Here is a 22,134-nt window from a genome sequence, read left to right on the forward strand (position 1 = left end):
CTCAAAATGTTTTCATCAGCATTAACATTGTTGAAATAAATATATAGCCACTCAAGAAGAATACTTTAAAGGGACATTTAAATGTATAAATACTGATACTTTAATTTAAAAAAGGTCATTACTAACAGAGACTGATTTAGAAAACAAATTTAAATAAAGTAGATTATTTGCTGAATATGAAGTTACAGCAAAGGGAATCAAATGGATTTGAAAAAGCCATCACTACAAAGGTAACATAAAGAAAATGATATAAACTAGTAAAGAAAAGATTGAACTGAAAATCAGGAATTTTGGATTGGATAGGTCTACCAATGAATTTATAAGAATTTGGACAAATAACTGATCCTAATTCACCTTCTGATTCTTTATCTAAAAACAGTAAGGAAAATGTTTTCAGGGAAAATGAGATAATACAATACATTCAGAAGAAACACAAAAATAAAAACATAACTATCCTAAATTATGCATCTTAATGAAATAAATGTTTGTAAACATTCTAAAATCAGAACTAGGAATGATGGTTTGTCATGATTCTGATTCTTGTTCTTTTTTATGTTTTTGCTTTCTTTAAAACAAAACAAAACAAAAAACAAAAACAATTTCAATTACATACTTTTTGTTGTGTATGTCAAGTCTGACCTTGGAGCAAAGAAGAAGACTTCTTTCTAGGTCTATAAATTACAGTGAAAGAGCCAACTCTTTTTTAACTGAGAGTTCCCTATATCAATAAGATCACTGACCGAGGCTCTATCACTTATATTTCTGAGTCCACTCAGTTTTTTCTTTATCCTCAGAGTAAGTTCTAAACCACTAAATAAATTTTCCATATTCTTATAACTATATGTGTATGTGTGTATATGTGTATTATAGCCAATGCATTGAGTGATAAATATAACCATAAATGTAAAAAATGAAGGTGAAAAAAAAGTGGAGATTAACAGTCAAACTGTAGATTGGTTGCTGATTATTTTTACCTTCCTTTCCTTTCTTTCCCCTTTGTCTTGGAAATTTAATCAGCCATATCTTATTTCAACATTGTTAAGCTGTGAGCAATACAATGGCCCTTTAGTTCCCTAGGACTCCCTCATTTTCTGCTTTATTGGATGGAGTTTATATTAAATAATACGTTAGAAGTAAAATCACAACTTCTCAGGATCCCTGCTTTGGAAAATTTCTATATATTGCACAGAGGTTTGGCTTTCTGCTTTAATTCAAATTTGTATTTACCTCTAACTAACCTAGCCTTTTTGTCATTGAAGCAAAATTCAGATTGCCAGAAACAAAGTGGGCAATTATATCATCACTTTTCTTAATAGCAAAGTACAAGGAAGAGAAGTTTTAGAACAAATTTTTTCTTAAAACTTCCCTTAGTCCTTAATTTAATGTCAGGGATTTGATATCATAACTTGGCTTTCTGACTGGATACAGTAAAATGGAATTTCTCAAGACCTCCAAAGGGGTAAGACTTGAAGGCTGAGCTGATCCTCATCAATGTCCTTTAATACTTCAAGCTTTCTCTACTAGCCCAAACTAGGTACCCAGGACCTCAACACTAATACATTTGTTAAATTAATTTGTGCATCAAATTAGATGGTCTACCATAATCATAAATGTAAGATAATCATAATTGTAAATGTAAAATAAAGTTTATTTAAATAAAATTATCTGATTTATAATTTTTATGTAAGCTTACTTTATTGATAAAGTCTATAGTCTACCATAAATATAATGTGAGGGGTAAAGAAAGGATCATTGCCTTTTTATTTTCCAGATTTATTGTTTTCATTATAGAAAGTAGGGGAATATTGAATATTCTTTTTCTTTCAGTAATTTGCATAAAGAAAAGACAGCCTTGGTACAAATTAAGAATCAAATGGCAGCAGATTTGGAACAACTTCTAAGTCACCGTGAGGTAATATTTCTCTCCCTTTTTTCATTATTTTTATCCTTCTTTCAAACAATTGTTAGTGGATCTTCATTGGTATTTCTAAAACCTATTCCTAGCTTTTAATGTCCTTATTCGTGGAACAAGTCCAGAATCTGTTAGGCTTGAACAAATAGGATTGTTTTTCATCCTAATCTATCTGCAGAATGCTTATCAGATTTTACAATAATATCACCACAAAATGAAAAGAAGTGAATTACAGAATTGTTCAGCAGATGTCATGCCTGGTGATGTTTGCTCCTGGTCTAAAGTAGGTGTGCCAGGTATTGGAAAGGAACAGAGATTGTTCTGGAAGTGTGGAAATACCTTTTTTTAATAGTTTTTTTTTTTTTCCAAATACCTGCAATGATACTTTTCAACATTCACCTTTGCAAAACATTGAATTCCAAATTTTTCTCCTTTCCCCCTACTCCCTCCCACAATCCAGTATCAAATATATTCAGTTCTTCTGAACATACTTACAAATTCATCATGCTACACAAGAAAAATCAGATCAAAAGGGAAAAGGGAAAAAAAAAAACCACAAAGCAAAAAACAAGCAAACAAACATTATCAATAACAACAAAATGAAAATACTATGCTATATTCAATCTTCATACTTCTTTCTCTGGATATAGATGGTTCTTTCCATCACAGATCTATTAGAATTGCCTTGAATTACCCATTGTTGAAAAGAACCAAGTCCATCACACTTGATCATCACATGATCTTGTTGGTTTGTATAATGTTCTCCTGGTTCTACTCACCTCACTTAGCATCATTACATGCAAGTCTTTCCAGGCTTTTCTGAAATCAGCCTGCTCATCATTCATTCTATTACATTCTTATACCATAACTTATTAGTCATTCCCCAATTGATGAGCATTCAACCAATTTTCAGTTCCTTGGCACTGTGAAAAGGGCTGCTCCAAACATTTTTGTACATGTGTGTCCTTTTCCCTTTTTTATGATTTTTTTTTTAAATATAGACCCAGTAGAGACACTATGGATGAAAGGATAATCCTTTGGACACAGTTCCAAATTGCTCTTCACAATGGTTGGATTAATTCACAACTCTTACCAATAATGCCTTAATTGCCCTCCAACATTACGCGTCATCTTTTCAGCCAATCTGAGAGGTGTGAAATGGTATCTTCAAAGATATCTTAATTTACATTTCTCTAATCAATAGTGATTTAGAGCATTTTTTATATAACTAGAAATGACTTTAATCATCTGAAAGTTGTTTATATCCTTTGATCATTTATCAGTTGGGAAATGGCTTGTATTCTTATAAATTTGAGGCAATTACATATTTTAGAAATGCAGCCTTTAGCAGAAACATTGGATGTAAAAAAAAAAATTCCAGCTTTGTTTCTCTTCTAATGGTTGCATTAGTTTTGTTTGTATAAAACCTTTTTAATTTGATATAAGCAAAATTATTCATTTTGCATTTTATGATGTTCCTAGTTCTTCTTTGGCTATAAATTCCTCCCTTTTTATAGATCTGAGAGGTAAACTTTCCCTTGTTCTCCTAATTTGCTTATAGTATCACCCTCTATATGTAAATCATGAACCCATTTCAACTGTATCTTGGTATAGGGTGTGAGATATTGGTCAATGCTAGTTTTTGCCAGATTATTTTCCAGTTTCCCCAGAAACTTTTGTCAAATAGTAAGTTCTTATCCCAAAAGCTGAAGTCTTTGGGTTTATCAAACACTAGATTATTACTGTATTCATTGACTATTGTGTCTTGGGAACCTAATCTATTCCACTGATCCACTACTCTATTTCTTAGCTAGTACTAAATGGTTTTGATGATGGCCACTTTATAATATAATTTTAGATCTGGTACAGCTAGGCCACCTTGCTTTGCTGCTTTTTTTTCAATAATTTCCATGAAATTCTTGACCTTTTGTTCTACCAGATGAGTTTTGTTATTCTTTCTAATTCTACATAGGAATTTCTTGGCAGTTTGATTGATACAGCACTGAATAAGTAGGTTAACTTAGGTAGAATTGTCATCATTATTATATTAATTTGGCCTATTCATGAGCATTTGATATTTTTCCTGTTGTTTAGATATAACTTTAATTATGTAAAAAGTGTTTTGTAATTGTGTTCAAATAGTCCCTGGCTTTGTCTTGACAGTTAGACTCCCAAATATTTTATATTATCTAAAGTGATAATTTTGTTTCCTCATTACCTACTCTAATTTCTTTATTTCGTTTTCTTCTATTATTGCTAAAGCTCACATTTCTAGGAAGTGTGAAAATATCTTGAGGAGCTCAAAGAGGCTATATAGTGAGTTAAGAAGTGAGAACAGTTCCTAGTCTTAGAAATATCCTTTGGGGTAAAATATCCTAGGATAGAAGATGAGGGGATGATTTATTAGTCTGAGGAAAAATATTGTATCCTTGAACTAAGATTCCTCCCATTTCTTCCCTGAAAGTGATTGCTAAAATATAGCTGCTGTGCTGGGGTGAGGGTTGGGAGGTAGGTTTCTCTATATTAAGGGTTCTTAACTTAGGGTTCATAGTTAAGATTTTAAGGAATTCTTGAACTTGGAATTTAACTACGCATAATTGGTTTTCTTTGTAATTCTCTTTTATTTCAGTTTATGTGTTTTTAAAACAACTTTTTTCCAAGAAGGGATTTGTAGGTTTCACCAAATTGTCAGAAGGGTTCTTGACTCAAAAAAATAATAATAAAATTCAGAATCCTTTTTATCCTGATAAGCTTTAATTTCCAGGCTCATCAACCACTTTTACTATCACTGATTTTCTGGGACTCTGAATACCAAGTAACCACCTCTACCCTTTTGAGTACTTTGTTTATGTAGCAAAGCAGATTTATCTACTCTTAGAGTAGTTTTGAAGGAAGATGAAATAATAGTTTTTAATTTTTTTAAATAAAACAATATAAGAAACTGAAGCTATTCATAAATACTTTTTTTATGTAACATTATTTAGAATTTGAGTCTATGATGGACTAAAAGCTCATTGATAATGTCAATGTTAAATTCATATTCTAGTGTCAGATTAAAATTTAATTAGAAAATATTAGCAAAATCTGCAAAAACACAATAAAATACAAATGATATTAATATGTAGTTGTCTAAGTTAGTATGTGTTTGGGGATCCTTACATACACCTTTAGCCTCTCCCCTTTATATTCTTCCATCCTAGACATTTTCTTGTTCCTGATTAGAACTGCATTATTCATGAATTTGAATATTTTTTAAATTTATACATATGGATTTTTGAATATAATTTAGGGAAATATATGTTTAGACATGGAAATGAAGTACTAGCAAGATAAAACATATCCAGTAAATTGATTGCTAGTGCACAAATGAAATTTGCTAGAAACTTATTTGATGAAGTAATAGTCACTTAATTTTCTGGCATTTGGCTTAAGAGATTTTCATTTCACCTATAATATTAAGTGAACCAAAAGCGTAACATCTATATGTTAAGCATTCCAAAGAAAGGCAATTCTTTTTTTTCCTCTTTTTCAAAGAAATTTTCTAAGAGCAAAAGCTATATATTTAGTATTAAATTATAATAAAAGATTTTTTTACAGTAACTATTTTATTTCATTTCTGTGAAATAGTAGCTAATTAGTCTGCTTCTCAGACATATAAGTTAAAGTAGACGCTTGCCATATACAAAGTTATGACAGCAATCTTCTACAGGTTTATGGGAAGATAGTAAAGTCTCTAAGGGGTCATGTTTCTGTATTTTCCTAAGCCTAGATAAACTTCCATATAACCCATGAAGATCTCTGGTGATCACTGCTACTGCCCCTTCTCAGCCTTCCCCCTTATTCTAAGGAAAAATATATTGGAATATTTTTTCCTACTCTGTGACTATGGCAGATATGCTATATATAGGGAATTAAAAAGGGATCTTTTCCAAGAAGTTAATGCTAGGATTATTGAAGGTGACTATTCCTCTTAATATGAATAATCTATGGATGCAATTTTCATTTCCTATTAACAGTTCTAGAACAATTCTTTATCATTTGGTTGAATTGGGGTCATTTAATTTGATGTCTCTTAAAAATAACAAATGAACAAGTTTGGAATCAGGGATTTTCCAGTTGCTCATTTTTAACTGCGATTGTTTAAGCAGTATTGCTTAGCCCTCTTCAGTACAGATTTTCTTTGCTTAAACTTCAAAGAATTAAAGGAATCTCTAGGTGATCATATGATATGATATATTACCAACTCATTTTAATTGCCAAACATTTATTAAGTGTAAACATAACTGGCAAACAAAAAAATATTTTGGGTAACTTAGAATCTCAGCATTTTAAGTTGTACACAGTAGCAAAATGTTTTTATTTTACATTTTCTACATCCATAGTAGCACAAAAAATAATTTTCTCCGTGGAATGTTTGATAGCATCAGAAAATTTAGATATTCACTTAAGTTCTAATGTTTTGAAAATTCAGTTTTCAAATCATAATATATATTTAGAACAGTATACTTTTATCATTTCTTAAAACAAAATCACTTCTTGTAGTTCAATTAATGAATTATATAATCAACAAATATTTATTAAGTGCCCACTTTGTGTTATCTCTATCATCTATTAATTCAAGTTTATCTACCAAGCATTCCTTCTCTCCTATCTTGAGCTTCCAACCAAACCCAAATGTTCACTTTCTGAAAATCCTGTTATGTTGAGTACAAAATTTTAAGTACAAAATGGGGCACTTCTTTTTTGGCTATAGAAAGCATACAAATTCATTAATTCGTTTAACAAGCATGTACTAAATACTCAGTAGATCAAGTCCTAATTCAATGGGAGCTGGGATTGAGGCCCATTGAGTAATTAATAACTACTGATTTAAAGAATCCATGATTTTGTATGTTTTCTATGATCAGAAACAAAAACTACTTATAATCCAATAAGGGTTTTTTGTTTTGTTTTTTTGCCTAATTGCTAATAACTGAGTCCAAACTATCTAACTTTATAGCCTAACAGCATCTAATTCTTTGGGCTTTCTTTAGATAAGTTCTTTTTTATCCATAAATGTCTTGTCTTAATGTTTTCATTCAAAATCACTTCTGGCCTTTTTAGGAGCAGAAGGGTATAAATCCTAAATGACTAGAGGAAAATTAGATAAAAGGAACAGATCATCTGGCATGTCATACAGACAAGGTTCTGCAATTTCAGCACATCCATTAGAAACTCCTGTCCACCAACAGATAACTGTGGTCTATGCTTAGGAGATAAATACTAGGGAATTAAATTCTTGAAGCACACAGGAGTTGAGTGAGTTGTCCAAATTATAGGAGTAAATGTTGGAGGAAGATTTAAATTCATACCTTCCTGACTGATTTCAAACCCAGTAGAATCTGTCTAATAGTCTAGGCTGCCTCTGTACCATAATATAGCAAGACTTTAAATAATGTACTTGTACTTTCTCAAGCTTAAATTTTTTTAAGGATTTGTAAATATATCGTAAAATATAATATTCTTTTACAATGACTTCTTTTTTGCCAATGTTCTATGGTTCAGAATTTCAGTTTTCACTTATTTTTCTCTCATATGTGAAATCTCCATCAGTTTTCATCCTTCACACTTTTCCATTGGAAATTACTGGCTACTGGTTAACTTTAAGAAATCATAATCAATGACTGTGTCAATCAATTATCAAGCATTTATTCATCATTTATCAAACTATTAAGCACTTACTATATGCCAGCCATTATGCTAAGTGTTGATTGATTAATAGAAATGAAACAATTATACAGATAACTGTATTTCATCATATTTAATTTGAGAAAATTCCATTTCACTTGACTCATTGATGCCTCAGAATTGTGAATCAGCAATGCATAGTAAATATGTTTGTATTTATTGATAAATTTTCATAAATAGTTACCTTTCCAATAAGTAGTGTGCATGTTCTCACAACATGAACATTATTTCATTAATGACATCTTTACTTTCCCAAGTATTCAAGGTACTTTCTTTCCACTTGCCCAAACACCATTCTGGTTAGGCTTTCATCACTTCTTATTTAGATTATCATAGTAATTTCTTATTGATCCTCCCACCTCACATGTCTTCGTATTCCAGTCCATACACCACAGCTAACAAAATAGTTTTTGTAAAGCACAGGTCTGGCTTTGTTAGTCCCCTACCCAAAAAGCATGTAAACTCTTCTGTTTGGCATACAAAGCTGTTCGCAGTAATCTCCCTTTTCACCCTAATACATATTATCTCAGTATACTGTCCTAGCCAATCAAATTGGCTTTCTTACTTTTTTTCATACCTGGTACTTCCAACTTCTGGCTTTATATTTCTGCACTGGCTCTATCAGCCTGTGTAGAATACATTTTCTTTTCACCTCTGCCTTTTAGGACCAAGATATCAAAGTCAAATAGAAATACATTTCTGTAGGCCACATGTTGACTTAGAAAACCACAAATTAGCATTATCTTTTTTTTTTTTTATTTGTATTTAATTTGTCAAACCTTGCCAATTTTAATCTGGTTCAGCTGGAATTTTGCCAACTGCTAATAGGCCACAGTTTGACCCCTTTGTTTTAAGATAATTATTTTCCTTCAAGACTCTGATTCTTACTTCCCTCAAAGTTACCTTTTATCTGTTTTGTGGATACATTACAAATATGCACATATATATATGTATATATTTACATTATGTGTATGTGCATATACACATATACACGTGTAGTTATATGCCTTGCCTTACAAATTTTGTATGTGCATAATCTGCATATGTATATACTTAGATGCTTATATGTATATATAGATATCTACATACAAATATAGATATATAGGCAGTATGTATGGCTCCACCTATAATCTCCTTGAAGATAAGTACTCTTTACTTTTGTCTTTTGAATCCCCAGTACATAACACAGTGCCTAGCATATACCAAGCATTCAGTGGATGTTGCTTGATTGGTCCCTAGGTTAACTGGCATATTAAAAAGTGACTTGAGCCATTATATAATACACCTAAACCTAAGTTTGAATGGGTTAACTGATACAGTTAATGTACCAAATAATAGCCAAGTGCTTAAAAAAAAAAAAATCAAGTATAAACAATAGCAAAACTAAGGTTTTGAGAATCATTCTACATAGAAGTTTAGGCCTTAAGTTTACCCTTATAAATACATATTTTGATCAATGTAGTTTGCCTTTTTAAAGGAAGATTTTCAAGGACTTTTGCCTGAAATTCAATGAAACCTGACTAGGAAGGTTTATTTTGCTATATAGAGAATCTGACTGATGAAATTTACATTTGAACTTATTGTTAATTTCCTCAACTTTGTTACAGAAGATTGAAAAGCTGCATTTTGTAATGAAAAAACCTCATGCAATTTAGCAAGTTTGGGGAATAAACCAGGGAGGAACTGTCACTGCCCACTGCTTCTCTGGTTGCAAGCTACTCCAGGAGTAGTGTTAAAACCAAATCCCACGTAAAGTAAAAGAAGAATCCTTTTATTCAGTTCTGAGGAGAAGAGCTTGTGTTCCCAAGGAGGACATACCAAATACAGAATCAGGAGCAAGCCTTATTCTGTTAGTTTGGTTCCTTATCCCTCTCTTTAACATTTGGGTTGGTCAGATTTACAGTCAGAGTTATAATTGGTCATCCTCACAATCTGAATTACAATTAGTTCAGATTTACAATCACAGTTACAATTGGTGGGATTTACAATCCTCTTTATTATTAGCTCATTCCATATGTCAAAAGGCTTGTGTTCAATTATTGACCCTAGCCAATTTGAAGTGGTTTAAGCCTGGGCCTCTTTGTCAGAAACAAGGTAACTTCACTCCTCTCTTCATCCTGTTTTGACATTATCTGTGGAGTTCTAACTCCTCATACTCCTTACAGCTTACAGTTTTAAAACATTTTAAAAGGTGTTTATATTGTTTCATATAGTCTTAGATTGGAACAATTATAGGAAGAAGAGATTCATATAAATAAATAAATTTTAAAAACCTCCTTTCTAGCAATACTTCCAATGCCTTACCTTATTGAACATCCTTTCCCTCCCCCACAATGGTTAGATTCAACTTTGTACTTTGGGGTACATCCAGAGCTCCATTGCTCTTTGAAACATATTTTGTTCCTTCCTATAATTTTTGGTAGGTGCCTAATAATCATGAGTTATTAGAATTTTCTTTCCTTTTCATTTAAAGTTTGTTCTCCTGGATGCTTGTAGAATTTTTTATTTGTCATTGGAATTGTTTTAACTGCTATGATGTCTTACAATTTCTAGCATCATTTTGGGAGGGGGTTGTTTTTGTATTTGTTGTTCAGACATTCTGGGCAGCTTTTCTTGTATTATTTTTTATAGCATGCTGTTCAGGTTTTTTGACTTGTGTTCTCCTAGGAGAATTATAATACTGAAGTTGTCTCTCTATATATAGTCTTTAAGATAAATGTTTTCATCATATGGCGATCATTTTTTCTTTAGCATTATCAGTTTTTGTTTGTTTTGTTCCAGATTGTCCCTCACTTACATTTTAATTCCCAATAAGTTTATAAGTTCTGTTTCTTTGATTTGTTAATGTGGATGCAAGTTTTTCTATTCTGACTATTATGTCAATTGTGCAAGCCATAAATTCTGCTTTCACAATTCTTATTTCTCTTTTAAACTACTCAAAAACATGCTAACAGTTATCCCATCCACATTGCAGAAGATCAGGGACATGGCTCCCCTGAGATCTGAAAAATCTGCTTTAAATTTTTTTGGCCTTCCCTTAATACTAGAGAAGTCTAAATTTTTCCTTTTTATGGGATGTTTACAGTAATAGGATTGATATTATACACTACTCTGCATATATTTTATGAATTTCTGAGTTTCTAAATTTTTTTTCTGTCATCTGCTGGCTTTTACATGTCTGACTTCCACAAAACTTCCAAAAATTCTCATTAATTTCTAACAACAACCCACGATATAGCAAAACCTTGATGAGAAAGTCACAATTTGGAAGGGTTCCATTTTCTTGAGAATCCAAAGGGTCCTTTGCTACATTTAGTATTGATTCATTTTTTCTCACAATATTGATTAATAGATATCCGAACTATTTGATCTGGAGTTTTTATTTTCCTCTGTATTGATATCTTTCATGATGGTTAATTTTCTTTGTTTAAAAACTTTAATAATTTCTCTCTTTTCTCCTTTTTGATTTTTCTATTATTCACTTTTCTCACAACACCTTCCCCTATGTTGGATGCAATGCAGGCCTCAAAACAGTCCCAGTCTCCCTTCATGCTGGGCAATTCACATTTCTGGGCCGACAACTGCTGCCTTCCCCTTTCTCCCTCACCACTCTGCTCCCTGGCAGAGCTCTGTTTCACCACAGAGTCTTGTTCCTGTCCAAAACAGGATGAACTCTTGCCTTTTCATTTTTTGAGGCACTGTGGGAAGGAGCAGAGTAGCAATGAATTTTGTTGGGTTGTGGGGTTGACTTGTGCATCCCAGCCATATCTTGGTAGAAGGTCTTCCTGAAGGAGCAAATGAGGGTTTATAGTAACTTGTCTTCCCTTGTTGTTGGTTAATCAGATTGTATTAGCTTGTTGAGGTTCTTGGTTACCCCTCATTAGGGATTGTGGAAAAGGATAAAATAGCTTTATCTCTTGCCCATAGTTACTATTTATGAGGAAGTTTAAAAGATTGTGAGGAAGAAAGAAAATGTCTGATCCTACCTGCATTTTGTTAGTCATATCCAAATTGTTTTTAACACTTGAACAGTTTACAATTGCATTTATTTTCCTGAAGCATTATTTTGAAATTTTATTATTTGTTAAATGAAAATTTAACAATTAAGACGACATATAAAATGACACATTCAAAAAGTATAACTTTTTCAAAGATCAAAAAGTTAAATTTTTTAATTGCCCAAATTGTACAAAAATATAAGATCTACAAGGAATTTTTATCAGGGATTTCTAATGACATTATAAACTAAAGTTTATAATCACATATAGATATAACTATATCACAACATTCATTTGTAACATTTTATTTTATATAGTTGTACTTGGGTTCTAATGAAATAAGTGCTTGATATCAACATTCATCCAAACTCATTAATGAGTAACATTTATTGCTTGTGTTAATGTATGTACATTGGATCTTATACATTCCTTCTCAGTTCCTCTAATAAACATAAATGATATTAACATAATATATTATTATTGTTCATAAGATGACAGTTATGAAAGCCATCCATATTTGAAATAGCACAGCCTCATACAAAACCTTATTAAGTTTATTGCTGTTTTGTTATGCAGTTTACATATTATTAATATAATAATAATTTTGAAGAAACCACTTTTCTTTTAAAAATGTAGAAACATAAATGAGATATTGAGTTGTTTAAAAATTTATCAACACATTTGAGCAGTCCTACTCCCTCCTACCCTTTTTCAAGAGTGGTACACAAGTAGTTAACTGAGGGGAAAAGCCCTAAAAGCTTAGGTAATGACATGAATTTTTATTCTCCTAAAGAAAAAGTGTATTATTCAACCAAGTTATCTTTTTTGCAGTTAATTAATGTTATATTCTTTTCTTCCTTCTTCTTTATCTCCTCACAGATCAGGACAGAATGCATGTACCAAATATTTTATTTCAGTCCTTCCTTTGCTCAATGATAATCTTTCTATACATACTAAAAGCTATATTATATAGCACCTTACCAACCAAAAAGCTTTCCAAACTGGCATTTTATGTATTACCCAAATAAAATTTTTTTCTAGTAACCAATTTTACCCAAAATAAGCATAGAAAGTATCCAAGACTTGTATGTCTCAGAACAGTGAGAGAATAGGCAAAAAATAAATTGCCTTTGGTTGAGTTTGCCAGAAAAAGAAAAAGAGTTTGCCACAGTCGTGGCAATTGCCATAGTTGTAACATTGCCTAATATCTCTATTTCAAGGACAGATACTGCTTTGCTGAGACTTAGCTTGTATTCCCCCCCTCCCAACTTCAATGATATAGCAGCCCCATATGCTTAGGCCTACTAGAATTATGAACTAGTCAATGAATCAGAAATCTTTGAATGCCCTTTGTACAAAAGGAGATGTGCATAAAAAAATGTTTGACTAAATCCCAATATATTAGGCAGAAGTGCTTTTGCAGTATTATATTTCATCTCCAAAAATAAAAATCTGGTATACAGTGTACTAGGTTTCTAAAAAGTGAAGTCATAGTATAATTATCATTTTTTTGTGTGCTATGTTTATGTTCTAAGATTCTTACTTGTATGTTCTTTCTGTTTTCTCAGAAGGTTATAAGAACATTTCAGCATCACAAAGTAGCCCCTGAGGCAAAATAAATAGATTTCAAAGTTTTCAAACAAATGATATATTTCTAAATCTGTTATTATGCTTATTTCTTTGTTTCATTCTTTACTGTTTTGAAACTTACTGATTTTAAATCTAAAAACTTGCTGCATTGGCAGGTCATTTTTCTTACTAAGCAATTTAAATAATAGATATAATTTATTTCATAAATGTCTATATTTTTAATTGTGTTGCCACTTTTCCCATATAAGAATGAATAAAAAGCATTTAGTGAGTGTTCAGCATTGTTAGTGAAAATTAATATGTTAAATGAGCATTTGAATGAAATATGATATAAATGATAATTGACACAAAAATATTTTCATAGAAGAGTTAATATCTTTATTTTGAAAGATATGATAGTCAAGGACTAAGGTATTTGCTTCATGGAACAGAGGTGTCATAATCATACCCATTTTCACACTTTGTTCCTCTTCTGATCATTTTTATCATACCAAAATTAATATACTCAAACTTACTGTGCTTTCTAGCCTTAGTTTTAGCCTTCATAATCTGACTCCTACATTACTATTCAGCCTTATTTCATATTACTTAATTTTGGTATTATATGATTTAGTCATATTGGACTGCTAGTTTCCTCAGTCTTGACATTTCATCTTCCACCTTCCTTCATATGCATGATCGATTCACCATCATGGCTCCTCTCTGCCTCTCAGAACCATATATTTTCCTCCCAAGATTCAGCCTAGCTACTTTCTTCTCTAGAAACCTGTCTGGAGTATTCTAGACAGATCTTACCTAATGTCCCAAAGGCATCTCAGGCTCAGTAGGTTCAAAATAAAACTTATCTGTCTCTCTAAACCAGCCTGTCTTCCTTTCATATTTCAATTGTGAACATCACCATCTTTATCTCATTCATACTCCAACCTTCAGAGCACTCTCAGTTCTGCATTCTTTCTTACCCCTCATATGTCAGTTACCAAGCCTTATTGTATCTACCACCCTAATATTTCTCAAATTTTTCCCTGTTCTCCATTCACAAGGCTATTACCCCAAAACTTCTAAGTCATATGATAAACAAAATGGAGAACTAGGCATTTTCTCTTATCTTTAATAATATTTTCACTCTGGAATAATGTGCCAGAGATAAAACAAGTATAGCTGATTCCAAAGAATAAGAAAGGAAGTAGCCCAAAAAATTTATAACAGATTTATAAATTAACATTGGACAATGCTGATCCTTTATATGCTAAATCAGCATGTAAGCAGAGGGTAGGGAATAGAGAGAGTTAGTGTGTTTAAAAGACTAAATATCACCAAAGATTTCCAGGGCAAGAAATTCCATTGAAAATCTAGAGCACAAGCAGATAAATCAACAAGGAAGGTGAATGATTTAAAATCATTTAAAAGAATGAACAACAACACATCAAAAAATAAAAATTTCTCTAAATAAATATTGTGATCTTCTATATGAAAAATAAAAATCCAACCACCATAATGCAAGATATAATTCAAGAAAACTATCCAGAACTTCTCAGTATACATAGCCACCATCCTAGATCAAACCCTCATGACTTCTAGCTTAGACTATTGCAATTGCTTTCTAGTTGGACTCTATATCCAGATGCCCTTTCTCTCTAACCATTTTCTAGAATAATCTTTTTAAAGCATAAGTAATGACTATGCCATTCTCCTGTTTAAGAAGCTTCAGTGTCTCCCTATTTCCTATTAAACAAAATACAAACTTTTCTGATGTTTTAAGATCTTTATAATCTAATTTCAGCCTATCTTTTCCGTTCTGATAGTTGATTTTTACATTATTCTCCTTTATGAACTTTATAGGCAAATTGGTCTGCTTACACATGCACACAAGTGCACACACACAAATGACATTTTTTAAAAGCCACTTTTGTGCCTTTTTCACTCCTGTAATGCATTCTCTCCTCACTTTAATTCTTGGAATCCTTAAGTTATAACTACTTGTTATATAACAGGTGGAATGGCAGTCTGAAGAGTTTTTTAAAATCAGGACACTTGATCAGTTTCTCATACCAAATCACTTCATTAAACTGGTAGCAGTGCCTCAAAATAAGTCATTATGCAATAACCTTGCAGCCATAACAAAGAGGAGGAAAGAAAACCAATGTACAAGATTTATGTGTCCAAAGAAACTTGTTAAAGAAATTTCTTTATATCTGTAGAAATAGGAGTGGAATGGTATGGGCCTCCAACATTATATCCAGTTTGGAAGAATAATGTAGTAGTTCCTCAGCTATTCAAAAATAATTTACCAGTTTTACATTTTTTGTTTAAGAATCCTATTTCTCGCAGATGTTGGATACATTTCTTACTTTTTGGGGGGAAAGATTGTTCCAGGATGGTGATATGTGGGGTACCAAAATGTTATGTGTTACTTTCATTTCTAGATAGATGCTTTAGTTATTGATTGAGGGCAATAAATCAGTAGATTATGAAAAAACGGGCAATTCTCAGCTGAGTGATTTTAGGAGTGAAAGCATTGAAAAAAATGAAATGTTAAGAGTATACCAGTCAACTTAAATGACCATGAAATCTTCCTTAGCAGTCTTGAATTGTAAATTTTCAGAAGTGCCAAAATGCTGGCCTTTGACTATTGTTTTTTTTTTTTTTTAATCCTTATGAGTTTCTGAATATGAATGCTATCTCATATCACATAAGAGAGAATAATCTTCCAATATACAAATATCCTATTATGGAGGAAAAGCCTCCAATCACTTTTATAGATGGGCATGTACATTTTCTATGGCATAATATCAATTCTTTACATTCCCCAGAATGAGGAAGGATAGCACTATCTAAGTAGCAAACACATCCTTATATACATTATTAACAGAAAGGTAGACTTATAAAAACCAAGAGACTGTAGAAAGCATTACAGCAGTTAAAGTTTTATTGGCCTTGCCTTAGACCCCGTCAGGATTCACTCAAGATTCAAATTAAGTGCTACCTTTCACACAAGGTCTTTGTTGATCTCTACCTTCCCAACCCTAGCCCTTGAATCTATTTTGTGTTTGTTCGTCTATATAGTGTATCATCCCTGTTTCTCTTAAATAGTATATGAGTGCCCTGAAGTGAAAGATTGTTTGAATTTTGTCTTCATATCCCCAGAGTCTGTAACACTTCTTACCAACATAAAACACTTAAGTTTCTTTTAGTGTGAATATGCACTAAAAATATATATGATGACCAAGTCAGCTTAGGTTACTATCATATCTGAATTTTTAGAGGTCTCTTAATACATCCTTCCAACTCCATTTTCTTATTCATCTAAGAAACCCTTAATAGTGATGCCAGACAAATCTTCCTTATACATTTCATTCCTTTGCTCAAAACTCATCAGTAGTTGCTACTGATCAAAAAGTAAAGTTTAGACTTGTAAGGCTTGTGACAATCAAGGAGCTCCATAATCTAACCAGCATTGCCTTTTATCAAGAGTGCACTGGAACCAGCTCCAAATAATCTGCTAGAAAAGAATGTTAAATTTTCAGTATGAGCAGTTACACCTCAGAATTCACCAAATGCTTCAAATCAGGGCTCGATTTTTTTATTTTGTTAGTTGTCTAGACTTAATAAAAAGAGAGTAATATTCATGGAATTTAAACTTCATATCTCCATATGTTAAAATCTTCAAAATTCTTCTTGTTAATTCAAATTTTAAACACTCCAAGAATCCTTTAATCTGAGTTGTACCCTATGTAATACTTTTTACCTCTTCTAGGTACTTGTCATATACTGTTTTACTTATTTGTGTATATGTCATTTCCTTTATATACTTATACATAAACAATGTACACATACATGATAAGCTATTTATTGTATTTCCCCTGCACACTGCAGGCATTTAATTAATGTTTTCTGCATTAGTAAAATTATTTAATTTATGTTCTGATTAACTTAGGGCCAAGACAGGTTGATTCTTAAAAACTTATTAGTAAAAAAACAAAATTATAGCATATCCTTTATAACCATGGGAGACTGCTTAACTAATTTGACAAGAGTGTAACTTTCATATTTGTCCTCTCCTCTATACCTTGCCTCTCTGAATTTTTTTTCTTTTTACATTTTTTTCTCAATAGTATTTTATTTTTCTAAATACATGTAAAGGTAGTTTCATTTTTGTAGGACCTTTATGTTCCAGATTTTTTCTCCCTCCTTTTCTTACTTCCACTCGCCCCAACACAGTAGCAATCTGATAGAGGTTGAACATATTTCCACATTTGCCATGTTGGCAAGAAAAATCAGACTAAAAGAAATACATACACAAATACACACACACACACACACACACACACACACACGAAAAAGCATACATGCCTCCCAAAAAGGTGGAAATACTATGCTTTGATCTACATCCAGTCTCCATCATTCTCTCTCTGGATATGACTGGCATTTTCCATCCTAAGTCTATTGGAATTGCTGAGAATTCATTGTTGAGTAGAGCCAAGTCTGTCAGTTGATCATCATATAATCTTGTTGTTGCTTTGTACAGTGTTCTCCTGGTCCTGCTCATTTCACTTAGCATGATTTCAGGTTTTTCCAGGCTTTTCTGAAATCAGCCTGCTCATCATTTTTTGTAGAACAATAATAGTCCATTACCTTCATATATCTTAACTTAGTCAACTCTTCTGCAACTGATGAGCATCCATTCAATTTCCAGTTCCTTGCCACCACAAAAAGAATTGTTAGAAACATTTTTGCACATGTGGGTCCTTTTCCCTTTTTTATAATCTCTTTGCGATACAGGCTCAATAATGATCCTGCTGGATCAAAGGGTTAGACATACTTTGATAGTCTTTTAGGCATAGTTAGGCATTGCTCCTCTTATTGATTAGATCATTTCACTATTCTACCATATTAGTATTTTATTAGTATTCCAATTTTCCCACATCCCCTCCAACATTTATCTTTATCTTTTCCTGTCAGCTTAACCAATCTAAAAGGTGTGAGGTGTTACTTCAGAATCAACAAGCTTCAAGTTGAGCTTGTCCTGAGGCAGCATGGCCCCTAATTTATCTGGTTGGTTTCTTTTCTAGGTTAAAAAGTTTATATAAGAAAAAATTATTAAACTAATAACAACTTAGAACCCCTAGTTAGGGGAGTTTCTAATATCTAGGCAGCGATTTAGATCTGTCCTATTTAGAATCTTTGTGTATTTTTTTTTTTACTTAAAATAAGCTTCTACTAATTCTCCATGGGATTTGTACCACTTTTTTGCCCTTCTCTCAGATTTCATCTTTCTCTGACTATCTGTGATACTGTCCAGCCTTAATCTCTTTTAGGCAAATTATTGGTTTGTGCTCTTGTTTACCTTTGCTCTTTTACAAGCAAAACGGGTGTTGATCTTCCTTCTTTCTGGGTTTTGTCAAACTTTCCATCTCTTAAAGATTCTTTCTCCAGGCAGACTGACTGCTATTATGTCACAGAGCAGTTCAAAAGCTCCTGGTGTTACAGAACAACACCCCCATTCCCATACCCCACCACGTTTTGCACTCAAATAACATAGGCTTTGAGAATCCAAGGTCATCTCTACACCACAATGAGATATTAAAGTAGACATTAGTGGAAATAATTGTGGTACACAATAAAATATAACAATAAGCATTTCTACAAAGTTGTAGTGAAATGGAAAGCCTGAAGTAATTATCAGAAATGCAGAGCTCTAAAATCTTAAGAGGTATTTGTCTACACATCATTCAATATTAGACAACGCTTTTCTGTTATGGTAATTCAGGAAATGAGAAATTGACAGTAACATGTCAGACTGCTACCATAAGGCAATGGAAGTTACCTCATTTGGGTCTATGGGTAAAGGGAGGTCACAAATTATAGTTTATAGAGGTAAAACTAGCAGAGGTGAGATAAATATATGAATGAAAGATAAGATAGTCATGGGACTGATCCACATCAAAAGAAATATCTAGAAGTCACTGAGTAAGCTAGAATTGGAATCTGGATAAGCATTTTAGAGTAGAGAGTAGAACAGTGAAGGGTTTGTGGTAAAATAAGAAACATAGTGGGCAAGACACATACAAGGTATGCACAAAAAGGCTTAGGGTCTGAATAAGCTGCTTCTCTGCTTTTCCCAGACACCCAACCTCACTTACAAGATGTATGTATCAGAGACTGGTCACATACAAGATGTGTGTATCAGAGACTTTTCTCAGACACCCAACATCACATACAAGATGTATGTATCAGAGATAGAGATGTATGTATTAGAGATCAGAGGCAGGGATCAGTTATACGTATACATATACATAAAGTAGTTAACAGTTTAGGAACCAAGATAGTGCAAAGAATAGTAGACCAAAGTAGAGTGGGGCTTTTGTTTGTTTGTTTTTAATGCCCAAGGATCAATTAAGGACTAAAAATTTCAAAAAATGTAGGACAAAACAAGTAGGAAGAAAAGCTGCAAGAAAAAAGTTAAGAAAGTCACTTTCTATCTGAGACCTAGATCTTTTATATTCTTCTTATTGAAGTAGGAATGAATCCAAATGCATCTTGAACATGGGAACAGATAATTAGAAGCATAGCATATTGGGAAGAGAAACTGGATTTGGCCATAAATTCATCTCTTAACTAATATGTACTACCTGTGTGGCCAGGAGCAAATCATTTAGCTTGTCTCTAATAATCTCCTCATCTGTAAAACGTGGGAGTTGGCCTGAATGAGTTATCTTTAAGGTCCCTTCCAGCTCTAAATCTGTGTTCCTGTGATTTGAATCCTAAGAAGCAACTGGTTGGGATATTGAACAACTTAAGACAGGCCAATTCTGATATGTATTCTTTGGAAACTTTGCCATAAACTCCCTCTATAAAAATGCTTTGCATGTCGATATAAAATCCAGGGGCACTGATATTTGAATACCAGTTACATGATATCATATTCCACAAAATACTGCATATTTCTTAGCATCATAAAATGCATGGAAAGCATCACCTAAATGGCACTAGGATAGAATGCTCAATCTGGAATCAATCCAATCCCATAACTATTTACTAAGTACCTAAGGCACTCCAGGCATTGTGCTAAGCTCTGGAGAAACAATTAAAAAAAAAACAAAAAAACAAAAAAAAAAAAACATCCCTGGCCTCAATGAGCTTTACTTTCTAAAGGGAAGACAGCATACTAAAAACAGGTAAAAGTGTAGGTGGGATACCATGGATACCCAGCTCAGGGGCATATTGTTCCTTGGAGCTAAAACCAAGCAGGGCAGCAGATAAAAGATAGAGTGATCTGTGAATACAGTTTCTGTCCTCTCTAAAGGAAAATGTTGGAAACAGTTTAGTTCTCAGCTCTCCAGCCCTCCAAATAGAGTGGAGGGGAAGATGAAGTCCATCCAAACTTGAGTTCATCACAAGGAGGTCAGTTTAGAAGTAAAGAGCTTATCTTGGGAAGGATCTCTTAATTCCTCTGAGTTGAAACCAGTCTAGTCCCCAGATGCAAAGTGGAGACTCAGGAAGAACTGAGTTCCAATTTTTGAGACACTTGTGTAATCCTGGACAAGATACTTTACCTCTGTTTTTCCTTAATTTCCTCATCTGTAAAACAGGTATAATAAATAGCACTTACCTCCTTAGGGTTATTGTGAGAATCAGATGAGATCCTAATTATAAAGTACTTAGCACAATGCCTGACACATTGCAAGTGCTATAAAAATATTAGCTATTATGAACCTTTGAGGAAAATTCATCCTGATGCTATTCCCATAAAATGTTATCTAAAAATATTCTAAACAGTTCTGTTCTTAATTTTTTCAGTTTCAATTTCTGAAGTTAACTGTACTTTTTTTTTACTTCATGTAGAAATCAGTGGGATCCAACTTATATAAAATTAAGTACTGCTTAAGTATTATCTGGTTTTGTGTGCGTGAGAATCATGACCAGATATATATATATATATATATATATATATAAGCACTTGATAATGTTGAAGCACTACTTCATTTCTACCGATGGGACACATAGTTTGTATTATACTTGTCTGAGCTATTTTCATCAAGAAATGCTGTCTATGTATCCCCTTGGCAACATCTTTGCAGAGTTTACAACTTTCAGCAACATGTTGGCATCAGCTATGCCGGCCTCTTAAGCAGCTGCTGGGCAGCTGAGCCGTTTTAACACGCCACACACTATGCAAATAGTTAATATTAAATGACCAAGACATGCGCTTTTGACTTCAAGTGAGCGATTTGGTCCCCTCAGAAAAATGGTTTGGGACAAAAATATAATACTGGACTGCCATACAATAGTTTTCCAGCCATTTTACATTCAATTTGCATAACAATAATTGCATGTTGTCTACATTGCGTTCATTATTATCAGGTAACAAAGTATAGAGTTTTTATGATAAATCCTAATTATGTCATCAGTAGTATAATCAAATTATACATGCCGTTACAATTCAGATTGTATTAATAAATAATTTATTATTATACCAACTACTTTCCTCTTGGTCTTTGGCATAAATTCTGTCTTTAAATTCAAAAATCGCAAGAAAAAAAGAATTGTAATATATTAATACTTATATTTTTGGAATGTGAGTTTAATATGGAATTATTTTCCATTGCTTTATATTGTGCAATTAGTAGTCTTGGTGTTTCATCAAACTTCGCAAATTTTTTTTAATTGTGATATTTGGGTTTAAGTGACTTGCCCAGGGTTACACAGCTAAGAAGTGTTAAGTGTCTGAAGCCAGATTTGAACTCAGGTCCTTCTGACTTCAGGACTGGTACTCTATCCACTGCGCCACCTAGCTGCCCGCAAACTTCACACTTTACAACATTAAAAGCAATATTGTGGATGATCAACTACGATAGACTTAGCTCTTCTTAGCAATGTGATAATCTAAGACAATTGCAAAAGACTCAG

At 32.7% G+C, this 22,134-nt stretch overlaps 1 protein-coding gene across 2 annotated transcripts in view; it reads left to right on the forward strand.

Annotated features, from left to right (window-relative positions):
- The window catches only part of PIBF1 (progesterone immunomodulatory binding factor 1), a 294,559-nt gene that overhangs the window by 242,639 nt on the left and 29,786 nt on the right, over window positions 1–22,134 (forward strand). For both annotated transcript variants that reach the window (XM_051983913.1, XM_051983912.1), the window contains one exon: window positions 1,828–1,912. In XM_051983913.1, the coding sequence (XP_051839873.1) occupies window positions 1,828–1,912 (85 nt within the window). The remainder of the gene's footprint in view (window positions 1–1,827; window positions 1,913–22,134) is intronic.

Source organism: Antechinus flavipes, chromosome 3, assembly GCF_016432865.1.
Source record: "Antechinus flavipes isolate AdamAnt ecotype Samford, QLD, Australia chromosome 3, AdamAnt_v2, whole genome shotgun sequence".
Lineage (NCBI taxonomy): Eukaryota > Metazoa > Chordata > Mammalia > Dasyuromorphia > Dasyuridae > Antechinus > Antechinus flavipes.